Source organism: Narcine bancroftii, chromosome 7, assembly GCF_036971445.1.
Source record: "Narcine bancroftii isolate sNarBan1 chromosome 7, sNarBan1.hap1, whole genome shotgun sequence".
NCBI classification, from domain to species: Eukaryota; Metazoa; Chordata; class Chondrichthyes; order Torpediniformes; family Narcinidae; genus Narcine; species Narcine bancroftii.
In genome coordinates, this window is record NC_091475.1 from 33,820,152 (window position 1) to 33,846,114 (window position 25,963).

Sequence of the window (25,963 nt, forward strand, 5' to 3'; positions counted from 1 at the left end):
ACACACACACACACACACACACACACACACACACACACACACACACACACACACACACACACACCAATTACCCCTCCAGTGGAAACAATCTAGAATTTAATGTGGTATGATTAGTTTGCACACAGAAGCATAATGTCCAACTTTAAAATGGTGACTGAAGTACATCTGGACACTCTGGTCCAAAAATTCCGCAGCCCCCTCAGCCCACTCCATGTGAATACCGGGCATGGCCTTGACTTTGTTACTTTAACAGCGCCCATTGAAAGGGAGGATGCTCGTGCTCAGTTTTGTCCAAGCAGGTACTGGTAATTCAGCTTGATCACAGTTGGAGCAAAGTCCATAAGCTCCACAAAGTCAGAGGTGATGATGTTGACACCATTTACACCTGGCTTTTGACACTTCACCCAGTTCATTATTACAGGAAGATTTCTGAAAGAACAAAATGAGCATTTAAAAAATTGTCAACATTTTAAAAATCTTTATGTGAATATGCACAACCTTTCCCCCAAATCTATGTGCCGTAATCATAGCATTCACAACGACACAATCGAGGCTATTACCTTTTGCCACTATTGCAAACTGCCACTCATTGCACTAGATTCACATTGAGTCATACAGAACAGGCCTTTCTGCCCAATTTGTCCACACTGTCCAAGTTAGAATTCTGGGTTTCACTGCATTTGGTCCATATCCTTCATATCCATATATTTGACCAAATGTCTTTTGAACATTGTAATCATATCTGCTTCATCTGGAAGCTCATTCCAGATATGACCACACTCTGAAAGTCACTCCTCAAGTCCTTCTTAAATCTCTTCCCTCTCACCATAAACCCTTTTGCTAGGAAGCTGTAAAAACAGCGACCCCACTGCCACCAGGATTGCGTGTTGCCAGTTCTCGGGTCTTGAGCCGTCAATCAACTAATCCAGTCACGTGTGTAAGAGGGTCTGTAATCCTCAGGACCAAGGGCATCATAAAAAAGCTATAAATAGTCTCCAATTTTAAATAAAAGGCTTCATTCTTTAGATTTGGAAAAACACTGGCTTGCGTCATTTCTCTCTGGGTCTAACGAGGTGGAAGCTTGTATTCCATACAACATGTGCACAGCACAAACATTCAGCACATTTACAACACCCTTGCTCTGATCTGAACTAACTGGTTACATTTCTTGCAGGAAAAACATGTGGATCGGGGAATGTTTAGTGGGATAATGGCCAAATTCAGGCAAATTGGACTAGCTTGGGAAGGCAACTTGGTCATTGCGCCATGCTGGGCTGAAGGGCCTGTTTCTATGATGTCAAAAGCCTTTGCTCCCTAGTTCGCAAATCATTTGCCCTAGGAAAAAGACTGTAAGCATTCACCTTTATCCAGGCCCCTTCATGATTGTAATAAACATCTATAAGGTCACCCTTCAGCATCCGAAACCCCAGGGATTATGTCTCCGTGGCTTCTGTTTTTCTTTCCTGAATATTCCATTGTTGGAGAAGCTGGGACACACAGGACCAACCCCAGTGTCCAGCGAGAAAGGACCCTGGAGCCTTTCCCCTCAGACCCAAAGTGGTGGAGAGCCCTGAGATTCAATGCATCTCCTAGCAGGATTCATGAACTCTGGAATGTGCCAGCCAGTAGCATTTCATTGCTAACCTCTCTGCATTGAAGTAAGACATAGGATTCTGTTGACACCTTTTGTTTGGACATTTCTCATATTCCCCCATACCTTGATGAAGGGCTCAAGCCCGAAACATTGGTGATGTGTCTTTACTTTTGCTACACAAAGGCACTGTTTGACCTTCTGAGTTTCTCCAGCATTCATGTGTTTTTTTTCCCTCTCTGCATTGAAGTGCCAGCAGGTTTTGGGAAAACACAAGTGCTCTTCACTGAGATGCCAGCTTTCCAGTAGCACTTTAAATATGTATCAGTGTGTATCCTTGGGAACAGCCCATGGATCACAGTGTCCTCTGCAACACAGCTGCTCTGAATGAACTATGGCAGAGATCACTGCATCATTTTGTAAACTTTTTTTGCAAATACAGGCTCATCGTGGGGTCCAAATGTAGTGTATCCAGTTTGCTAAATGATACAATATTAAGTGGAAAAGCAAATTGTGCAGAGGATGCAGAAGGATGTACGTGGGTTAAGTGATTGACCAAGAATCTGGCAGATGGAATATAATGTTGGTAAATGCTTTGGATTGCAAAATAGATCAGACTATCATTTCAAGTATGAAAAATGTAGCAGATTGCTGCGCAGAGACCTAGGAGTGCTTGTGCATGAATTTTAAAAAGTTGGTTAGCAGATGTAGCAGGTAATCAAGGAGGCTAATAGTTCAAAGTTATTGTTACAGTACATAGACAACATCACATTCTTTTCTTGCAGGCCAGGCAGAATTTCATCTTATCGGTAGTGTAAACTCTACTCAACAAAAAGATATTCATAGAAAGAGAGAAATGTAAACAAACTGACTGTGCAAATACAGAAAAATCATTCAGTAAAAATAATGTGCACAGTAAGAGTCCATAATGAGTCTGTTTTTTTGGAGTCTGGTTGAGGAGTAGCAGCTGTTCCTGAACTAGGTGGTACGAGTCTTGTGGCACCTGTACCTCTTTCCTGATGGCGGTAGCGTGAACAGAGTGCATCCTTGTTGGCTTTTGCTGTTCTTCGATGGCAATATTCCACATACATTTTCTTAAGGGGGCGGAGAAGGGGTGGGGGGTTGCCTGATGTACTGGGCTGCGTCCACTATCTTTTGCAGGGCTTTTCATTCAGAGATATTGGTGTGCCCATGCCAGGCCGTGTTGCAGCCAGTCAGCATAGTTTCCACACCACATCTGGAAGTTTGCTGAAGTTTTTGATGTCATACCAAACCTCCACAAACTCCTGAGGAAGTAGAGGCAATGACGCTTTTTCTTCATGATGACATTAGTAGGTTTGGTCCAGGAAAATTCCTCCGAGATAGTCACTCCCAGGAATTTAAATGTGCTCACTTTCTCCACCTCTGATTTCCCCCAATGATCATTGGAATGCCCATCTCTGAAGTCCACAATCAGCTTCTTGATCTTGGTGACGTTGAGTGAGAGATTGTTGTTCGAACACCATGAAGCCAAGTTTTCACTCTCTCTGTCTGCTGATCATCGCCCCTTTTTATCCAACCCACTAACTATGGAATCATCAGCCAATTTGTAAATGGTGTTGTTGTCATGAAGAGATATTGCCCTTTCATTGTTAAAGGGATTGATTTTAAGAGCAGGGAGATTCAACTGTACTGGGTACAAGTGAGGCTACAGTTGGAGTACTGCGGGCAGTTCTTGTCTCTTTATTGGGAGATTCACCAGCTGATTCCGGAAATGAAGGGGATTTCCTATGCCAAGAAATTGAGAGGCCTGTAACTATATTCAATGGCATTTAGAAATTTGAGTGGGGGAACTTGTAGAAACCTATACAATTATGAAAGAGATAGGTAAGATTGGAACAATGAGATTGTTTCCATTGGCAGGTGAAATCAGAACCAGTGGACCTAGTCTCAAGAACCAAGGTGTATATTTAAGCTAGAGATAAGGAGGAACTGATTTTCCCCAGAGTGGTGAATCTGTGGAATTCTCTGTCCAATAAAGCAGTACAATCTACCTCATTGAGTGTATTTAAGACACAGATTGACAGATTGCTGAAGAATAGTGGAAATAAGGGCTATGGAGAACAGCCGGGTAAGTGAAGCTGATTCCATGGCCTGATCAGCCATGATCTTCTTGAACGATGGACCAAGTTTGATGGGCTGGATGGCCGACTCCTGCTCTTTTTTCTTATGTTCTGATCACAGAATGTGCTTCTCATCTCAGGAAAACAAAGTCTTGGTGTTTGGAAGGTCTGACTGAGGCATTCGGCCAAGGACATTGGCAGCCTTCTCAAGGGAACATCCGGCATCAACCATTGTGCCCTTCTCCTGCAGTGCCTGAAACATGTCCCATCCTGACCACTGCCCCGTCGACTTATGGGTAAAGGAGTTTGTCTGAAAGAACTTTTCCACAAAAGACAAGTAGCAAGGCAAATGTCCAAAAGACTGAGCTGTCTGATCTTGACTACTGCCAATCATTGCCAAGGTTTGACACAAGAATTTCCTCCCCCACAAAATACATAAACTTCAATAATAAAATATGAAATTATACAATTCCAGAAATGATCATTCACTGTAGCAAACATAACTTTACACCTGCGTAGAAAACATCAATTCACCAATTTTTCAATCACCAGTCTGTCTCCAAATATCAGTGTCAAAATTGTTATCCAGGTAGGACTGCTTCTGACTCTGGTCTCCATTCCCCCCCCCCCCCCCCCCACCACCAATCCCCACCCCCTTCTGTGGACAGGAAGGCCTCATGGCCCCCTTGTGGTACCACTGGTGAAAACATTTCAGAAGAGTTTGGCTCCTTCCCTTCGTTTTCATCTCATTTTATGAATGCCTTATGGTCCACCTTGTGGATACAGTGAGAACTGACAGTCAAAGGGACATACAGGAAAACAGGAAGATTAAATGGCTCAAAACAGCAAGTCGCTCAACAAAGCACTTCTGTTTCTGATATTAGCATTATTTATGCAGAATTTACTTGACCACAGTCTTCAATTTTCGCAGTGTGGAATCTATGGCAGTGGCCAATTTAGGGGTAAAAAACAGGATTCTGTTGACACCGTGGTTTAGTGAAAAAACACACAAATGCTGTAGAAACTCAGCAGGTCAAGCAGTGCCTTTATGTAGCAAAGGTAAAGATACATCACCAACGTTTCAGGCTTGAGCCCTTCATTAAGGTGTTTTCACCTTTTGATTCAGGTGTCCAGCTGTTTCTCAAAGTTCCCACCAACACATTCACAGCCAATGGATGTTGTGTGGCCTGCCCAGTTTCTCCAGCACCTTGGTGTATTGCTGTTGGAACTTCCCATGATGCTGCTCAACCTGCTGAGTTTCTCCTGCTGATTGTTTGTTGCCCCAGATCCCAGCATCTGCATTCTTCCATGCACTCTCATTTATGACTTTAGTCCAGTTTTATTTCCACCTTTTGTGGTCTTCAAACATGACTGTTCAAGAGACACAATTTCTCAGCATAGGCCATTTCATTCATGCTGACCAAGGTGCCTTCCTGAGCTACTCCCATTTGCCTACATTTGGATCTAATCCCTGTAAAACTTTCCAATCCAAGAACCTGTCCAGATATTTTTTTTAAATTTTAAAACGTTTTAATTGCCCCCACCTCAACCACTTCCTATGGCAATATGTTTCATATTCCCAGCACTTTCTCTATGACAAACCTGGTCTTCAGATTTCCTTTAAGTTTTCCCTTTTCACCTTAAATGCAGCCCTCTAGTTCTAGCCTCCCTTACCTTGGAAGGAGGTCTATCTTCTCTATAGCCCTCTACATGGTCACTCCAGGGAGAAAAGTCCTAGCTATTCCTTGTAACTCACACTCTCCAGTTCCCTCAGTACAGCTACCAGAAATGCACACAATGCTCCAGGTGCAATTGTAACGTGACGTCCCTGCACCTGTACAGTGCCATGACAAGTCACTCCACCAGTGTTGCCTCTTTCAATGAGTTGTGCCCCTGCCCCCTTAACTCCCTCTGTCCTACAATAAGAGAAAAAGCATCTGATGAGGGAAGGGTACCAGCTGTTCCTGAACCTGTTGAGTCTTGTGGCACCTACGCCTCCTCCCTGATGGCAGCAGTGAGAATGGAGTGTGCTGGGTGGTGTTGGTCTTTGATGATTGCTGCTGCTCTCTAGGCTGTGTCCACTACCTTTTGGAGCATTTTACGCTCAAGGGTATTGGTGTTCGCCCAGACGAGACCAGTGAGTCCATCATTGTGTGGCAAGAGAGTTAGTGGAAAAAGTTCTGAGGGACAAGATTGATCTGCACCTGAAGAGGGAGATATTCTGTGGGGCAAACAAAGGGAAGAATTTTAATGCATCTGTGTATGTGACCACAAATGGGCTGGAGGGGCTATTTCTGTGCTGCAAAATATTCTATATAATAATAATAATAAAACAATTAAGGTGAGCGATGATAAGGAGAATCAAAGCCAACCTTTCAACAAGAGAGCTCTGCAGTCCGTTGATCAATCCCCAGAAGACTGTGTTGGTTTGTGGAGTCAAGATGGCCTGTGACACATGAAAGGTGCCTCGATTTGCCCGTTCCCTCAGGGAGTTTTCCAGGAACTGCACCAGTTTCTGAGCATCCGAAGTGTTGGCCCAGGGAGCCAAGATCTGGTGGCCTGGCCAGAGGAAAGAAAAGCCATGGGCCAAATGGTGATGGTAAAACACAAGTACCTGTATAAGAAAAGCAGGGAGTTACCAAAACAGGACATAGTGCAGAGACACGGCGCTGTTCCACAGGATCCTACCGCCTGGTACTGAAGCCAATGGCTCTGTACAGGCTTCAACCAGTCTGTTAAAAGAATTATTTTTAAAATTCTGCAACCATGACAGTCAGTGGCCAAGATAGCAACACCTAAGTTGAGCAGTGTACCACAAGGGGTTGCAGACTCTGGGGGGAGCAGCAGACTGGCATATGGCACCAGAGAGTAGAAATACAACCTTACAGGGAAGGTGACACATGGCAGTGGACCAGCGAGGGCCTCAGCGGCTGAAGGATTCACACAGGCTGCAGGCGACTTGTGGTCGAAGGACACAACCTGTGGACTGCTGGAGTCTGTCTCATGGGAACCAGGTATTGGAACTGAGATTCAAGAGGCACTGAGGGCAAGAATGGCTCCTGAAGGGCCTCAGATACTGAAGGCTTCCTGATCATATCAGAGGTCTGGATCTGGAGCTCGGATTGTCCGGCTGCAGAGGCTGCGGGAGCACTGGAGGAAAATCCATGGACACTCAGTGACTCGAAGGAATCTTTTTTTGCTTCTTTTTCTCTTATTGTTAGATGCGCCGGGCAATGCAAATGGCAACTCTTGCCTTATGACAGACAAGAGTTGAAGCACATCATAGATATTACATTTTATCTATTATTATGTGGCAATAAAAGGAACCTCGAGACATTGCCTCTTCCATTGGGAGCGTTGCTCACCTCTAATCATGCTGTTATAACTGAGGATTTCAGATAGTCAGGGTTGTAATGTATTAGTTTTTTTTATTTCAAAGCAATGAACTTAATTTGAAATGCAGAACAGAATATTTGTGATGTCAGCTGTAATGTTTAGAATTCAGCCACTCACAAAAAGTAAAGGCCATTAACAAACAGCAGGCCAGTTGATACATTACAGAGAGATCGGTTTCCTCCAAATTTTCACTGCTTCTCAGTCAGGCATTGAGTGTAGGAGCAGGGATGTCATATTATAATGATATGGGATGTTGGTGAGACTGCACTTGGAGTAACTGTGTCACTTAGCTATATAGGAAAGATATCATTAAGTTAAAAGTCGTACAGAAGAAATTCAGCAGGACGTTACAAGGACTGATGGGCTTGAGTAACGTGGAGAGCCTGGGATTTTTCTTTCTGGAGTGTATGTGGCTGAGATGGGGGGGGGGGCTTACAGAATCATGAGGAGAATTGATAGTCCAAATTATCTTTTTTCCCAGGGTTGGGGACTCTAAAACATGAGGGTATAAATTTAAGATGAAAGGGGAAAGATTTCAAAGGAACCAAGAGGCATTTTACTCACACAGTGTGTGGTGGGTATGTGGAACGAGCTGCCAGAGGAAATAGTAGAGGTGAGGTCATTTAGAAGACAATTATATGGGTATGTGGATAGGAAAGATTTGGAGGGGTATGGGCCAAATGCAGACAAATGGGAGTAGCTTGGTCAGCAGGGACAAGTTGGGCTGCAAGGCCCGTTTCTGTGATGCAGAATTCGATAACTTATCAGTTTCACTTCTTTTCCTGTTTGCAGTTGTAATCTTTTCGGCCACATGAATGACAAACGATTGGTTCCTTTTTAAACTATCTTGTGCTCAGTTTTCTCTCTGATTATCAATGTCATTCTTATCTTTACATTTCAAAAGCATGCCTTCACTTCCAGAAAACCCTGCTACTGCCCACACTGCAAGCTGCTTCTGTTTAATGCTGACTAAATATCTCCAGTTCACTATGCTTATTTTGAAATAGGGAATTTATTCTTGAAAGAAATGTATATACGTTATTAAATATATATTTCTTTAAATGCGTGACATTGCTTATGTGTTGTAATACCCCTTCAACTCTGACAATTGACTGTCACTAATATATTGTGTATATTTAAATTCAATACTGCAATATTGGGCATAATCAAATCCTTCCAAAACTACAAGAAATATTAGAGCCAGTGTCACCACAGGCCCTTCACCCCAGTGACAGTCAGAAAACCTTTCTCACCATACAAAGTATTTTATGACTAATAAACTTGAACTTAAATTATGGCAAGAGCGATGAAGCAGCATTTTTGTTAAAAGGTGAGGAGTAAGTTCTGATATCTGTGAGGATTCAGCGAGAATTTCAAAAGTAAATGGTACATTAGCAGAGTTCTGGAAGGTTGAGCAGATGGCACAATCCCCTTTGGGGTTGAGAAGAATGACAAGGGTTCCTCTTAAAATATTCAACCTTCTTTGAGATTTAAAGGGAAATTTCTGGGGTTCCAGTCACACAACAAGGAAATGGAAGCTGAGCAGTGAAATGAGGAGTCTTTCAAGTACTCAGAGTTATGAACCATTTGAATGTTCTACTCCCAAGGCCTGGGGGCTCAGTCATTGAGAATATTCTGCAGGTTTCTGGTCACCAAACTAGAAACGGGGATGAGAATAGCCTACTCTGCCACAATTCTGCCTCCATCTACCTACATCCCATTATGTTGTTGCTCCATTACCACCAAGCTTTGCAGCGTTATAAGGTAAAGGGGCAGCAAGGTTTCCGCAATGCTTCTCCAGTGCCAGCAATCCAGGTTCAAATCTGCCACTGTAAAGACTTTATATGTTCTCCCCATGCCCATGTGGGTTTTCTCCAAGACCGCCAGTTTTCTCCCACATTCCAAAGACGTACGAGGATAGTTAGTTAATTGGTCACATTGGTGTATTTGGGCAGCATGGGCTCATGGGCCGGGAGGGTCTTGTTAATCTCTAAATTAAATATGCCAGTGATTGTCAGGTTTAAAAGAATCAAATTGTGCAAATGTTGATCAGACCGACCTGGTACTTGTGTTCCCATAAATACTGTAGTGTTATTTCCTCAGTTAGGTTGGTTTCGCAGAGCCTGGATCTAAATATCCTTTGAAACATTTGGATGAGGTATTGATGGTTTGAATCTTCCATTGCATAATAGTGATTGAAATCCAGAAAGATCACTTCCTTGCTGTATGATTTCAAAAAATTGTTAATTTCTATCAGTCCATCGTAAACTCTACTACCAAACAACCCATGGATGAAATAAGGCTCATCTCCTTCTCCCGGTTTACTGGAGACTCGAAGGTCAAAATAGCGTATGCCAACTTCCAGCTGCTCTCTGAACGTTAACCTTTGTGTCACAGACCATTTCTTTATCAACATCTTTGTTAGAGAACTGGAAAGTGCAGCTAGTTGCCTGACCATGATGGGTTGATCACATCCAACTGGGGACTTCTCATCGATCAAAAAGCTGAAGGAGTTATGAGATCCTGAGAAGGAAACAAGGAAAATGTGCACAGTTTGTTCATTCTTCGAACACGACACATACCCGCATCTTAAATTTTGTTAACATGTGTGGACGAGCATCAAAGCTTTCTTGTCACATTGAGTGAAAAAAAAACCTCAGCACATTGGCAAAGGGGAAGGTTTAGCAAGAACCTTGCAGAAAGTTGCACAACAGAGTCCTGCTTAGTCAGAGTAATAGAGGATATTGAGAACCAGATAATTTTGTAGCAAGAAAACAGGCTCCTCTGTCCAACTTGCCCATATCAACTAAGATGTTTAAGTGAGCTAGTCCCATTTGGCGCCATTCAGTTAATATCCCGTTAAACCTTTTCTAGCCATGTCTGTCTCAAAGTCTTTTAAATATTATAATACCCACCTCCACTATTTCCTCTCGCAGCTCGTTTAACATACCTATTACATTCTGTATGAAAAAAGTCTCTTTTAAATCATTCCCCTCTCACTTTAAGATCTATGCTCCCTAGTTTTAGACTCCTTTACCCTGGGGAAAAGAAGATGACTAATTACTTTGAAACTTAGAGCCAAACAACATGGAAACAGGCCCTTCAGGGCAACTCGTCCATGCCAAATAAGTTGGCATTCTGGGCGAGTCTCATTTGCTTGGATTGGGTTTGTATCTTTTTAAAGTTTATTCTTCTAACAGTGGTTTTCAAATGTTTTCTTTCCACCTGCATACCACCTTAAGTAACCCCTTACACAGAGCACCTGTGGCATAGGGATTATTAGTTAAGGTGATATGTGAGTGGAAAGAAAAAAGTTGAGAACCACTCTTTTAATCATGCCTAATTGACTGGTTATGTGCACGGTTTCATAACTCCAAAGGAAATGGGCCAATGACAATTTTTCTCAGCAAAATATATCAGTAACAATTGGATCTAGAGCAGTGATTCTAAACCTTCTCTTCCCACTCACATTCCACCTGAAGCAATCCTTTACTAATCACAGAGCAACGATGGCATAGGGATTACTTAAGGTGGTATGTGAGTAGAAAGAAAAAGTTTGAAAACATCTGTTCTAAACTCTTCCTATTCTCACGTCACTACATCTCCATGATTTAGAGAAGCCGACTATTGTTGGAAACGTTCTTATTGCACCCTGGACTTCAATCAAACAGAAACAAAACTGATACCTGTTGCAAATGAACTTTAAGGAATTAGAACAGAACACGAAATAACAGTAGATTTAGTATATGTCAAAACATAGGAATGTGAATTGTTGCTAACCTGCTGCTAAAGTACCCCTCCATGCCAGTTCAGATACACTCAAAACACTGACTTGCAATCTAAAGGCTCTCGTCAGACCAGATTGCTGGAAACTGACAGAGTCCAGAGAGCATGGCAATATGATCAGTTGTTTCCCCTTCACGAAAGAGTAATAGTTGTTGATTTTATCTTAAAGGGATTGATGTTTGCCAGCAAAAAAAGAGGTGGGTAAGAGAGACGCAAATGTTATTCCATGGTGTAGACATGTTAACTGCTGATTTAAGTAGCTGCAGTTACAATTTTATTTAATAATATTAATAACATTCTGGGACAAACAACAAATTGGTTTAACATTGGATTAGTGTAAATGGGTGGCTGATGGAGAGGACAGACTTAGTGGGTTAAAGGGACTCTCTCCATGCTAAATCACTCTATGTCTTTGATAAAGTTGTATTGAAGGTTGTACAGAGAAGGTTCACAGATGATCTTGGGGCTGAGGGCATTGAGATCCTGAGGTTAATAAGTTGGGTGAAAAGAGATCCGGAGATGATCTTGTATAAGTGTAAATTCCAAGGGAGTCAAGAGGTTATATGAAGGTTGTGTTGAAGCCAAGAGCGGAGCAGCCATAATCTCATTGCATGGTGAGAGGTCCACCAACCCACTCCTGCACCTTCTCCTTTACACCTCCTCCAGGCAGATCAGATACAATCAGCAAGCTTCCATATCACGTCTCAACTTGCTTCCACATGGCTAGGTCTGTGTCACTCAGTCTCCATCCCAAGGTGTTCTCTTTGTCCCTCACTTCATACTCAAAACCTGCTCGTTCTTGAACTTTTCTTACTTCTGATGGAAGGACAATGACCTGAGCAGGAATCCTTGTTGCTGTATGGATGGAGATCAAGAATCTGGTTGGGTGGTGCCAGAACAATTATCATGCTCTCAACATCACCAAGGAGTTTATTGTGGATTTTTGGAAGGTATTTTTCCAAGGGATCATGCATCCATCCACATTAATAGGAAAGAGGTAGAAAGGGTATGAACTGGCACATTCCTGGGAGTCCATATTACAGAAGACCTTTCTTAAAGCAAGCACATTGAAGTGACCATGAAGGTGGCACACCAATATCTTAATTTTTGAAGAAGCTTGGGAAGAATTGACATGTTGCCAAATATGCTATTAAACTTCTACAGGTGCACTGTGAAAAGTATACAGACTAGATGCACGCCAGCCTGGTTTGGAAACTTGAGTGCCCAGGAACACAGAAGGTAACTAACATAGCCAGGTCCATCACAGGGCTCTGACACCTCATTGATTGAATACAACCGAGGCACTGCCTCAAGAAAGCAGGCAATGTCATAAAGAACCCCATTACCCTGGTCATAACCTCTTCCCACTGCTACCTGAAGGCAAAAGGTACATAATCTCGAAGACCAACACCTCTAGGTTCAAGAACAGTTTCTTTCCAAGAGCTATCAGGCTCTTGAACCTCACAGTACTCACTCACTAACCACGATCTGTTCTGATACTGCAAAATGACCTGACTGAACTTTTGTAACACCACTTCTTTTTCTCTTGCAGTAACAGTAAATGTTACCTCACTGACAAAAGGCAAAGGAGGAAAAACCCAACACCCAACCCCAACCAACCAATTTTCCCCTGCAGCCGCTGCAACTGTGTCTGCCTGTCCCGCATCGGACTTGTCAGCCACAAACGAGCCTGCAGCTGACGTGGACTTTTACCCCCTCCATAAATCTTCGTCCGCGAAGCCAAGCCAAGCAACAGTAAATGTGAAAATTTATTATCTATCTTTTTAATATCTCCTGATTAGTAATGCCCAGTTTTATTTAAAATGACATACCTGTTTGGCTGCAGCAAGTAAAAATTTTGATGCATGTGTACATTGCACACTGTAGATAAGAATAAACTCATTATTACTAAAGGTCAACATAGCATTTGCCTGTTTATCACTTGTACCTACATATTTACTGGCTGCATTTTAATAACCAGGACAGGATCAAACAATGCCCAAATAATTCACTGGTTTCTCAACCATTTTTCAATTCTTTCCAATAAATTCCATCTGGAAATTTCAAAATGCAACCCAATCCTGAAATAACTCATTCAAGAAAGTGACTCATGAAACCACGATCTCATGCACTATCTCTGACCTCACTTTCAGTTATCTCCCTCGCATAGCCTCCAACCTCAGCACTTCCCAGTTCAGACTGATTGTTTCCGCATGCTCCTGCCCCACTGAATTGGAATCCGCTTACCTTGATTCCATTTTGTCCCCCGTGGTCCAGTCTCTCCCCAGCTACATCAGAGATATTTCACATGGCCTCCATCACTTCAACAACTTCCAGTTCCCTGAATGTGACAGCCTCATTTTTACCTTGGCCATCCAATCACTCTACACTTCCATTCCCCCTTTGTTTCTTTCTTGACAATTGACTCAACCAGTCCCCCTCCACCATCACCCTCAACCACCTGACAAAATTTGTCATCACTCAATAAGTTCTCCTTTGACTCATCCCACGTTCATCCCGCATGGGCCCCAGCTAAACCTGCCTTTTTGTTGGCTCTGTGAAGCAATCCATACTACAAGCCGACAAAGGGAAGGCCCCCTCAAACTTTTCCTCTGCTACATCAATGACTACTTGTACTGCCTTATGCATCCATGATGAACTCACCAACATTATCCACTTTCCTGCCAACTTCTACCCTGACCTCATATTCATTTGATCTATCTCTAGCAACACTGTCTCCTTTCTCTTTCTCTCCACCTCCATCTCTAGAGACAAACTCATGATAGACATTTTCTACAAATCCACCAACTCCTACAGCTACACCTCTTCACACACTCTCCCCTGTAAAGATTCCATTCCTTTCCCTCAATTCCTCCATCTCCATCACATCTGCTCCCTGGATGAGATCTTCCTTGCCAGATCATTTGAGATGTCCTCCTTCTTCAATCAATGTGGCTTTCCCTCTACCACCATCAACTCAGCACTCACCAGCACATTCTCTATTATCTGTACATCTGCCCTGGTCTCCTCTATCTCCACACAAAAAGGACAGGATTCCTCTTGTCCTCACCTACCACATCACCAGCTTCTGCATCGAACATATTATCCTCTGCTATTTCCGCCACCTACTATATAATCCCATCACCAGACACATCTTCCCTGCTCCTCTCCTCCTTCTGCAGGGACCACTCTCTCCATAACTCCTCATCCACTCCTCTCTTTCCACCAATCAGCCCCTTGGCACCTACCCTCCAGCTGCAGGAAATGCCACATTTGCACCCACACCTCCTCCCTCACCTCCATTTGGGGCCCCAAACAGTCCTTCCCAGTGAAGCAACATTTCACTTGTGAATCTGCAGGGATCATCTACTGCATCCAGTGCTCCCGTTGTGGTCTCCTCTACATCGGAGCGTCTGGACATAGACTGAGAGATCACTTTGTTGAGCACCTCAGTTCTGACCATCGCTATAGCAGGAATCTCCCACTGGCTGCTGTTAGGTCTGCTTTGTTCATGAATGAGTGAGACAAACACCAGGCTGAGTCGAAATCAGGGTTCTTTGTTCTTTATTACCGGATTGTAACACTTGCGACTAAACATGTTAGTCGGAGAATGCATTCTGCCGTTATCAGCAAAATGGTGATTTTTTATACCCTTGGATACATGCTTAGAACATCATCATATCATTACTTGTCCAATGACTAAAACTGTTGCTATCCTTTCCCTGCTAGCTTCCTGCCTCTCAATCCATCAATGTCTCTCTTATCTTGTAAGTACAAGGATGCATTCACATCTTGTTACAGCCCTGTACAGGGCAGGGTAACTCCTTACACATTCCCATCTCATGATGTTTTACCTTACACTGCCCATTTCAATTCTCCAGCCCATTCCCTTGCCGACATGTCAGTGCTTAGTCTTATGGACTGCTAGATTGAGACCACCTGCAAATTGGAGGAACAACACCTCATCTTCTGTCTATGCACACTCCAACCAGATGGTATTAACATTGACTACTCCAGTTTCCGTTAGCCCCCCCCCAACCAATACCTTTTCTCTAGCTGTCTCACTCTCACCCTTTTTCCTTCTGTCTCCTTTCTCCCAGCTGTGCTTCCATAGAGCCCCAAACAACACTCCCTTTCCCTCAGTCAATCTCATCCTTTCGCTCTCCTGTATCCCATTAACACCTTTTGTCTGTTGGTCTGTACTCCCCCTGCCCACTCTTCCCTCCCCATCCTTTTAATTCAGGTGCCTGCCTGCTTTTTACTCATACTTAGGCCTGGAACTTCAGTTACATATCTTCACCTGCGACAGACGCTGTGAGACCTGTTGAGTTTCTCCAGCATTTCTGTGTTTTTTTTTGTTTGCACACACACAAAGTATCAGCTCAATCTCATTAATTTACAATGTTAAAACTGAAGCAGATGACACTGAAACTTGATAAATGGCCCCGAGCTACAATGCTATCAGAATATAGTAATCAAGCAAATTGCTTCAAGAGTACTGAAGCATGTTTCACTCCATGCCCTTTCAATGAACAAACCTTAAAGTTCTGCTGATTATTTTAAAGCAAACAGCTGCTGTTTAATGACATGACTTGGTGTGGGATTTAGGCAATCATACTTCTAATCTGTTCTGATGAGATCAAGATCTGTAAAGAATACTTCCAAATGAAAAGGATGTCAGAAATAAAGCAATTAAAAGTGTCATCCTCTTAGGTGGTGCCATTTCTATTTGCATTTACAACACTTAAACCTGTGCGGTAAACACCTGCGATGTTCATTTTAATGTGTTGATTCTTCAAAAAAAAAATGCAGACTGTTTGATAATTTAATACTGCTGTGGAGAATTGAGTCAAGAATCAATAAAGGAATTTGTTGAGATGATGTAATCCACAGATTTTCTTTCACTGACCAGAGACAAAAAAATGCTGAGAATCAAGCAAGCTACAGGGTGGATCTGCATGAGATAAAGACTGTAACACAAATCACTGAAGGTTAAAAAGACCAATAATAACAAGACAAAGCACCAGGGTTAGAACAGAACCGAAATGGAAGAGTGATGCTAAAATTGAATGGAACAGTGGTTTGATCATTAGATGGCACTGTAGTGGTTTCCGTGTTTCACAGCAAGAAAGAGGCATTGAATAATGCATAAAGAATATGACCAAGATAATAATATAAATACAGAATGTGTTGGAGAAACTCGGAAGTTCTTGCAGCGTCCAGAGGAGACATAGGCTGTTTGTCTCACTCACATTCCCATCTCATGATGTTTTACCTTACAAGGCATACAACAGTTTCAGGCCCAAGCCCTTCATCAAGGTATGAGCAAAAAAACAAGCAGGCACCTAAATACAAAGGTGGGGATAGTAGGGAAGAAGGTGCAAAGAGAAGTGCATAGGGCAAAGCCCAAAACACTATAAATGGCCATAGATAAAAGGGCAGGAGGGAAAGGCGGAGAATTGATCAGGGGAGGGAGTAGCTCTGTGAATACAGAGCTGGAGGAAACAGGAAAGAGAGAAACAGGAGTGGGGGGGAGAAGAGAAGGGCACTAATGGAAACCAGAGAAGTTGATGTTAATGCCATCAGGTTAGAGGGTACCAAGATGGAATATGAAGTGTTGTTCCTCCAACTTGTGGGAGGTCTCAGTTTGGCAATGCATGAGACCATGGACAGACATGTCATGATAGGAAAGGGGGTGAGAAATTGAAATGGGTTGGCACTATTACAGCAGAGTGAAGGTGCTCAACAAAGTGATCTCTCAATCTAAGTTCAGTCTCTCCAATGTAGAGGAGGTCACATCATCTACTGGATGCAGTAGATGACCCCTGCAGGTCACAAGTGAAGTACTGTTTCACTTGGAAGGACTGTTTGGGGCCCCGAATAGTGGTGAAGGAGGACATGTAGGGCCCAAGAGCAGCACTTACTGCATTCTCAGGGAAAGGTACCAAGGAGGAGATTGATAGGAAGGAAAGAGTGGACAAGGGAGATTCAGAGGGAGCTGTCCCTGTAGAAGGCAGGGAGGAGGAGAGGGCAATTTGCGTCTTTTGGCGGGATCACATTGTAGGTGGTGGAAATTGAGGAAGAGGATATATTGGATGTGGAGGCTGGGAGGGTAGTAGGTGAGGACAAGGGGAATCCTGTTCTTGTTGCCTCTAGGCACAGAGAGGGCCAGGACAGATATACAGGAAATGGAGAATATGCAGGTGAGGGCCGAGTTCATGTCCCCTGATGATTCTCTACTGTCAGTATCCGAAGATGTGACATGCAGACTACTTTCAAAAGAGTGAATCCAAGGTACTCAGGTCCAGATGAAATACCCAGCTGAGTATTGAAAACCAGTGCTGACCAACTTGCCAATGTATTCATGGATATCTTGAACCTAAATGTCACTTTGACAGAGCGAAGTAGCTACCTGCTTGAAACAGGCTTTAATTGTATCGGTGCCCAGCAGGAGTGTGATAACCTGACTAAGAGACTACCACCCAGTGGCACTCACATCCACAGTGATGAAATGTTTTAAGAGGTTGGTATTGAAGCATATCAGCTCCTGCCCGAGTGGTGACATGGATCCATTGCAATTCACCTACCTGAGCGACAGGTCTGCAGCAGATGCCATCTCACTGGTTCTACACAAAACAGTGGAATAGCTGGACAGTTAAGATACATTCATCAGGGTATTCTTTATTGACTGCATTTCAGCATTCAATACAGTCATCCCCTCAAAATTAATGGTGTACAAGCAATAACCTCTCGTCAAAACCAAGGAGCTGATTATAGGCTTTAGGAAATGGGTGATAATGGGGACTCAGAGATGGAGAGAGTGAGCAAATTTAAATTCCTGTGAGTCAACATCTTGGAGGGCCTTTCCTGGATCCATCTTCAATGTTATCATCAAGAAAGCATTTCAATGCCTCTGTGTTCTCAGGAGTTTGCAAAGGTTCAGTATGTCAGAGGAAATCTTGGCAAACTTCTCAAGATGTGGAGTGGAAAGTATGCTGACCGGCTACATCATGGCCTGGCACAGGGGCATCAATACCGATGAGTGGAAAGCCCTGCAAAATGTCATGGACATAGCCCCATACATCACAGGATAAACTCTCCCTTTATCGAGAACAGCTACAGGGAACACTGCCATCGGAGAGCAGCAACAATCATCAAAGATCCACACCATCCAGGACATGCTCTATTCTCACTGCTGCCATCAGGTAAGAGGTAAAGGTGCCACAAGACTTGAACCATCTCGTTCAGGAACAGTTGTTGTCCCTCAACCAGACTCCTAAACAATACTCAATTAGAGACTCATTTAAGCACTCTTACTTTTCTCATTACTTACTATTGAAATTTTTTTCTGTATTTTCTCTCTTTGTTTACAAATTTCTTCTCAAGTTCAATTTACAGCTACCGACAAGTAGAAATTCTGCATGGCCCACAGGAAAAAGAATCTCAGGCTGTACACAACTCATGTGTAGTCTTGATAATAAATTTGAACTTTTTGAACTTTGAGTTGATGGGGGGGGGGGGGTGGAGGGAAGGAGGACAACTTGGATAATCTCACAAGGAAGACTCCAAGGAACAGATGCGCCTGAGATGGAGGAATTGTGAGAATGGATTACAGGGAGAGTGCAGAGACTTTCAGTTGAGGTAACTGTTGGAGTTGGTGGATTTGTAGAAGATGATGCCTCTCGATAAGTTTGTCTCCCGAGTTGAAGACAGAAAGATTGAGAAAGGGGAGAGCGTTATGAGAGATGGATCAAGGGAATTTGAGTTTGGGGTGGAAGTTGGAAACAAAAGATTGCAAGTTCAGCCTGGGTTCATGAACCAGCATTAATGTAATGGAGGAAGAGTTAAGTAGCCTTGCCTGTGTGCCAGCACGTTTACTACGATCACAGCGTCTGCACACATTCTTGTTCCACTTGTGAGAGATGAGTAAAACTAATATGAAAATATGTGTAATGAATAAAGCCAGTATGAATAGGATAAGGGTAGATAATAGAATGTAGGAAGTAAAGTTAGTCTGAATAAGATAAAGGTCTTCTAGCCTTAGAGAGAGTCAGCAAGTTCTGCATATGTAAGTAGTAAGCCTTACACTGACAAAAGGCAAAGGAGGAAAAACCCAACCCCAACCAACCAATTTTCCCCTGCAACCGTGTCTGCCTGTCCCGCATCGGACTTGTCAGCCACAAACGAGCCTGCAGCTGACGTTGACATTTACCCCCTCCATAAATCTTCGTCCATGAAGCCAAGCCAAGAGAGAGACAGAATTAGCAAGTTCTGCATATAAGAGTTAGTAAGCCCTGAGGGTTGGAAAGGTGTGAATAAGGACAAAGGCAGGTGAATAAGGACAATGACATGATGGGACACAGACAGAATATCCCCTGGTCCTCCAAGTTCACAGAAACAGCACATAAGCAGACAGGATTGCCTAATGCCAAACTCATCCAGGAGGCAGAAGAAGGTTAGGGGTGGGGGGTGGGGTGGAGGGTACCTCTACACTGAAATTAACTGTATAAAAGTTGGGTGAGCCCCAGTATGTGTGTGTGTCTCGAGCAATTTCTGTGAAGGTACTTCTGTTTCTCACACACTCGTTTTGACCCAGATAATATCAGAACAGGCAAAGGTGGAACTTTATCCCCTACGAAACACAGAGGCCATTAAGAGTCATTCTAGTTTATCAATCTGCTTAATTTGGCGTTCAGACATATAGAAGAGATCAACTGTTACAGGTGCATACAATATACCACAATACATATAGTAACAGCACAAAGTATCGAGTATTCTTTGGCTTGGCTTCGCGGACGAAGATTTATGGAGGGGGTAAAAAGTCCACGTCAGCTGCAGGCTCGTTTGTGGCTGACAAGTCCGATGCGGGACAGGCAGACACGATTGCAGCGGTTGCAAGGGAAAATTGGTTGGTTGGGGTTTGGTGTTGGGTTTTTCCTCCTTTGCCTTTTGTCAGTGAGGTGGGCTCTGCGGTCTTCTTCAAAGGAGGTTGCTGCCCGCCAAACTGTGAGGCGCCAAGATGCACGGTTTGAGGCGTTATCAGCCCACTGGCGGTGGTCAATGTGGCAGGCACCAAGAGATTTCTTTAGGCAGTCCTTGTACCTTTTCTTTGGTGCACCTCTGTCACGGTGGCCAGTGGAGAGCTCGCCAAATAACACGATCTTGGGAAGGCGATGGTCCTCCATTCTGGAGACGTGACCCATCCAGCGCAGCTGGATCTTCAGCAGCGTGGACTCGATGCTGTCGACCTCTGCCATCTCAAGTACTTTGACGTTAGGGGTGTAAGCGCTCCAATGGATGTTGAGGATGGAGCGGAGACAACGCTGGTGGAAGCGTTCTAGGAGCCGTAGGTGGTGCCGGTAGAGGACCCATGATTCGGAGCCGAACAGGAGTGTGGGTATGACAACGGCTCTGTATACGCTTATCTTTGTGAGGTTTTTCAGTTGGTTGTTTTTCCAGACTCTTTTGTGTAGTCTTCCAAAGGCGCTATTTGCCTTGGCGAGTCTGTTGTCTATCTCATTGTCGATCCTTGCATCTGATGAAATGGTGCAGCCGAGATAGGTAAACTGGTTGACCGTTTTGTGTATATCAGTATAATTATGGAGTAAATGTACGCAGAGAGAGGCAAGCACAATGCAAATACAATGGACCTACTGCGGCAATGCACGTAGATGTACACAGAGCTGGTGCCGAGAACACGAACAGTACAGTGCAGACGCAGAGAAAACAGTACACGGAACAAACCCAGACCACATTCCAATCCCCGAACCGCCGGAGACCGACTATGACAGAGGCTTACCGGGCACGGCCAGGTTGGCGAGGGGCAGGGCACTGAGCGACTGCGGGAGGCTGCCCATCCATTCTGCGTGCGGTGGGCCCGGGCCGACTACCGGTTCCCGGAACGTTGCCCAGTCGTTCCCAGCCCTGGTCGTCATCACCGGCACTCAGGCAGGCGGGAGAGCCAGACGCTGGGCGGAGCGGAGCCGCCTGATTCCGGGTTCATCACCGCGGCTCCTGGACAGCCAGTCAAAACGCACCGCGAAGCTGGAGGAACTCTTCAGGTCTCGCAATGCCCAGAGGAGGCAATTTCGGTGTGTTTTTACTGCAACCTCAGCGTCTGCAGACTTCTCTGTTTCATTTGGACAGCCAGTGACCGATTCCTTCCCCATCACAACACACACACATACACACACTCACAGACCAGGGATGCCCAGCACAAATTGCACTTGGTCACATCCCCATCTCAACACACACGTTGCAAGGTCTCTGCACTGCCCGCCCCGCCCCGCACACACAGGATCACTCCGCAACGGCCCCATACAAAGATCCCGCCACTCACCCAACTATTTAGGGTCACCCCAACCTAGTCAAGGGGAGGGAATAGAGCTCCCACCCGATGCTGCTGAAGCCCCCCCCCCCCACCCACCCCCCACAGAAAGCATACTCATTACACACTACCCAAGGGAGTCTCTCTCTCTCAACGCGCCCCTCTCCAGGGAAACCCTGTAGTCCTTCTCCTCACTACTCCCCACAGCCTCATCCCGGTCCCAGGGCTGACAGCGCCAACCCCGCGTCTCGTTCTCGCGTGTTTTGAGTTCGCGCTTGGTATTGGGGGCCCCCGCGGCCGCCGTACGCACGGCCCGTTCCGGAAAGGGCACGGGATCGGGGGCGAAGATGGTGAGTGCTCCGGCTGAGAGGAGACTCGCTGCTCCGCGACGGGTCGATGTCGGCGTGGACCGTTGCTGTGGGCGAAGGGAAGGCGGGGAACATGGGGTGAAGGGCAGGTGTGAGGAGGGCAGGGATCTCACTCACCCCCACGTCGCGGGGGTCTCTCGCAGCCCATGGAGCCTGGTCATTACCGAATCCGATGACACTGGCCCCGTCAGGGATCTTGTTTCTGTGCATCCATGAAGCTGGAAGGCGTCGTGCGTGAAGGACAAATCGATTCAATGCAGCGTCGAGTGAAGTACAGGTATAAATCTCCTGAAATCAAGTGCCAGCCCCTGTGTATTTCCTTACAGGTTGTCGGACCGGCAACATTGCGCACAAGCTTGGCCTTCGTTTCAATTCCTGTGTTCGCACAGAGTAAGGAAGAAACGAAAAAGGTTCTCAAAGTTGAGCAGGTAATGTTTATATTTTGTACCATGGTTACACGATCATGTACTACCATGAGCATTCAGTGGTTCTCAACCTTTTTCTTTCCACTCCTAAACCACTTTAAGTAATCCCAATGCCATTGGTGCTCTGATTAGTTTCCCATTTCTTGTTATTTTCTTCACTTCTCCGTGCTCTTTCTGTATTTTGCGTATTTTCTTCACATATTTCTTGTCATTCTTTTCTACTCAGTTTTCCCTTTCCTTTTGCATTCAAAATCATCCTTTCACTCTGTTTCAAACATTCCCAGCTCTTCTCCCACCCTTCCTTGCATCTGTTCTGCTATTTACTAATCTTACCTGGCTTAGAACAACTAATATTTTTGCATTCCAGTAAGGAGCTAGTTCCTGGAGCTGAGGTACAGATATCTTTGAAAGGTCTTGATTTGTATGGAATGAACTTACTAACTTATCCAACTGTGCCAGTAAACTAGATAATTTACAGAACTGATTAAAGGCCTAAGGGGAACATCTCCCACTTCATCTCGGGAACATTCCAAAGTATGTTGCTCTCCTGAGTGATTTTTGCAATTAAGACTGGAAATTCGAATGACAAGTTCGAACATTCAGTTGTCAGTGATTCACTACATCCTCAATTTCTAAAGGAGGTGCACATCTTCGTACACTGCCGCAGTAGGTCCATTGTATTTGCATTGTGCTTGCCTCTCTCTGCGTACATTTACTCCATAATTATACTCGATACTTTGTGCTGTTACTATATGTACTGTGGTATATTGTATGCACCTGTAACAGTTGATCTCTTCTATATGTCTGAACACCAAATTAAGCAGATTGATAAACTAGAATGACTCAAAGATGGCCTCTGTGTTTCATAGGGGATAAAGTTCCACCTTTGCTTATAAGTATATCCTGCCTGTTCTGATATCTGGGTCAAAACGAGTGGAACAAGAAAGTGTGCAGATGCTGAGATCTTAGAAAACGTGTTGGCACCCAGGCAAGGCTACTTAACTCTTCCTTCACCACATTGATGACTACATTGATGCTGGTTCATGAACACAGGCTGAACTTGCAATCTTTTGTTTCCAACTTCCACTCCAAACTAGAGTATGGAAATGGGCCAGAAGCATCCATTCTGGCCAAGATGTCTACCTAAGCTAGTCTATTTGCCTGCATTTTTTTTTTTGACCCATATCTGTCTTAACCTTTCTTAACCTGCCCTTAAATATGAAAATTGTACAAATCTTCAACACTTCCTCTAGTACCTCATTGCACATTCCCACCTTTCCCCTCTCACCTTGGTTGGTAAGGATAAGTTTGGTCAAAGAGCCTGCTTAAAATTCTATGAATTCAGGTCATTGGGATTAATGTTTGTTTAGGAGGGAGGGAGAGAGAGTTTTGTAAGACTTCATGATTTAGGGCTTTGGGGAAAATGAAATAAGTTTCAGCCTGTGTGGGTAACCATTAATTGTTCTATACGTACCAGTCTTGTTCTATACTTGTTTTGCAGATGTCACTTTATACAACCCCGGCTAAAACTTTTCGCTTTGAGGAAGCAAAACCAACTCGACTTGAAGAGAGCATCTCCATGCTGCGAAAGTCAGCAGAACCATACACCACCCAGTATCAGGTAAGGCAGACTTCTGGAACTGTGTCCTGTGTCCTTTGGGGAAAAAAGTGGAATTTATTTGAATTTATCTCAGTGAATGGTTTCGTACAGAGAAGGGAAAAAAGCTAGTAGCTAGCTGGAACATTTGTTTCAAGATCAACTGGATGCTGGATATTTCTTCTTTGACAATTTCTTTGCAACCACCCTGTTTCAGTCATTGCCACCATTATTCTTTTGATTTATTTTCTATCTGCCCAGGCCCCAGTTAATAGGGGATGCTCCAATTATTGGTGTCTTCTGAGGCCCAGACACTGGTATGGTTTCCTTGGATCATAAAATAGGGATCGAATTGTGATGGACATAGAATTCTTTTTCTCCAGGATTTGGACCATCTCAGCATTACTCCTTATAGAAACATATAGGATTATGAAGGGTATGGATAGGATAGATGTAGGAAGGTTTTTTGAGCTGGCCAGGGAAACTAAAACGAGAAGACACTGTGTCAAGATTCGGGGGAGTAGATTTAGGACAGAGATGATGAAAAATAGTTTTCCCAGAGAGTAGTGAATGTTTGGAATTCTCTAACCAGGGAAGTGGTTGAGGCTGCCTCATTAAACATATTTAAAATTCGGTTAGATCAATTTTTACATGATAGAGGAATTAGGGGATATGGGGAGAAAGCAGGTAGATGGAGTTAGGTCATAAATTAGATCAGCCATGATCGTATTGAATGGCAGAGCAGGCTCGATGGGCCATTTTTGGCCTACTCCTGTTCCTACTTCCTATGTTCCTAGCATTTCCCACTCTAGCCTAATTTCTTCATGACTGTTACGGGCTCCAGAGGACCTGAAAAACCAGCAGCAATAAATAAATATGCACCACCACACAGGGTTATTTAAACAAAAGTAGTTTTTAATTATATTTGAACAAGAAAACAGAATTAAACTTTAACTAACTTAATCCCCCCCCCCATTAATACTAAGCGCAGGTGTGTGTAATGTATATTTAAGGTTAGAAAAGTTCTTTGGATCACGGTCCAATCTCACTGGTTGCAGACAATTCTTGTACAGAAGTTAGCATTAACAAAGTTCACCAGGCTTTGGTGTTTAACAGGCAAATGGTTACCACTCAGAGGGTTCTTGCTGGTTTTCAGAGAGAGATTCCTTTTTCAGGACATCCGCAACTGATTCCTTATCATTCAGTCTTGCTGACGAAACTTGCCCCCTTCAGGGTTCTCCAGATGATCCTCTTTCTTTCAGGTCATCTGTCAGACTGCCAGTCTTCTCCTTTGACCAGACAGCCTTCCAAAGTTTGCCAGCTTGTCCCTCTGGAACTGATTTCTGTGATTCTTTCTCTCCCTGAGAGCAAAACTGTTCTGATTCTGCCTGCAAAGATCACATGCTCCCCCAGGCCAGCTGTATTCTGCAACTTGGTTGTTCTTTCTGCAAAAGGCACTCTGCAAAAATTCTGTGTTTTAAAATGTGTGTGTGCAAGCTGCTCTAGCAATTCCTCCCAAGCCACCTCAAAATACTCTGTCATGTGACCTTCCCTGTCATTGAAGTTATAAAGTCAGAGCTGTACACCTTGGGAGCAAGCTCTTTCTGCCCAATGTGGACATAGTCCCATTTGTCTGTGTTTTGCCCATATCCCTCCAACTCTTTCCCATCCATTCACCTGACTAAATATCTTTTGAACATTATACTTGTTCCCACCTCTAGCATTTCCTATGAAGGCACCTACCCCACCTTGAAACCCTTTCCTTCTCACCCCAAATCTCTTGCCTCAAGTTTTACATTCCCCCACCCTTGGGGCAGAAAAAAATTGTGTTCATTTACTTTATCTATACCCTTAATAATTTTGTGCAACCTCTATAATGTCAGCTCTCAGCCTGCTATCCTTCAGGGAGAAAAGTCCAGGCCTATCCTCATAACCAAGCTCTCCAAATCCAGCAACATGCTTGTGAATCTTTTGTGCACCCTTTACAACTTAAAGACGTCCTTCCAACAATGAGGTAACCAGAACTGCACAGTACTCCCCAAATGTGGTCTCACCAATGTCTTGTACTGTTGTAACATGTCCCAATTCCTGTTATTCAATGCCAGATCCTTTTTTCACCACCCTGTCTACTTGTGATGCCACTTTCAGATAACTTTTACCCCTTGGTCTCTCTATGTCACAGCACTCTCCAGGCAAGTAGGTAAATAAATCTGAATTTACTGTATAAAATTTGTCCTGGTTTAACTTGCTAAGTTCCATCTATCGTACCTTGGCTCGCTTCCCCAGTTGATTAAGATCCTGCTACAAACTTAAATATCTTCACTGTTGTCCTTTACTTTATCTGTCAGATCTATCTCGTATTCTTCTATTC

General features: G+C 44.0%; 2 protein-coding genes across 3 annotated transcripts in view; one reads left to right on the top strand and one right to left on the bottom strand.

The window, feature by feature from the left end:
- On the bottom strand, nucleotides 1-21,241 carry plcxd2 (phosphatidylinositol-specific phospholipase C, X domain containing 2). 2 transcript variants are annotated; one of them, XM_069889496.1, is made up of 4 exons: nucleotides 20,675-21,231; nucleotides 9,149-9,612; nucleotides 6,066-6,307; nucleotides 1-429 (listed from the first exon to the last, which is right to left on the bottom strand). In XM_069889496.1, exons 1-4 carry the CDS (start codon nucleotides 20,808-20,810, stop codon nucleotides 282-284), a joined length of 990 nt encoding a protein of 329 aa, XP_069745597.1. In that variant the 5' UTR covers nucleotides 20,811-21,231; the 3' UTR covers nucleotides 1-281. The 2 variants fall into 2 exon arrangements, with proteins under 2 accessions (XP_069745597.1, XP_069745596.1); XM_069889495.1 differs by lacking the exon at nucleotides 1-429 and adding an exon at nucleotides 5,653-5,914 and having other exon boundaries at nucleotides 20,675-21,241.
- Nucleotides 21,082-25,963, top strand: part of LOC138739981 (MICOS complex subunit MIC26-like) — an 18,014-nt gene continuing 13,132 nt past the window's right edge. The window contains exons 1-4 of the mRNA XM_069892437.1: nucleotides 21,082-21,129; nucleotides 21,436-21,552; nucleotides 21,897-21,998; nucleotides 23,497-23,616. Coding sequence (XP_069748538.1) covers nucleotides 21,082-21,129; nucleotides 21,436-21,552; nucleotides 21,897-21,998; nucleotides 23,497-23,616 — 387 coding nt within the window. The remainder of the gene's footprint in view (nucleotides 21,130-21,435; nucleotides 21,553-21,896; nucleotides 21,999-23,496; nucleotides 23,617-25,963) is intronic.

What these genes read in the sequence shown, in the direction of transcription:
- plcxd2 (XM_069889495.1), bottom strand. Translation starts at nt 20,810, where the DNA reads ATGACGACCAGGGCTGGGAACGACTGGGCAACGTTCCGGGAACCGGTA. An exon ending in CGCCAACCTGGCCGTGCCCG is followed by an intron (nt 9,613 to 20,674) that starts GTAAGCCTCTGT and finishes TTTCCTTCTCAG; the next exon opens with GATCTCATAACTCCTTCAGC. An exon ending in TATGGGAACACAAGTACCAG is followed by an intron (nt 6,308 to 9,148) that starts GTCGGTCTGATC and finishes TTTCTTATACAG; the next exon opens with GTACTTGTGTTTTACCATCA.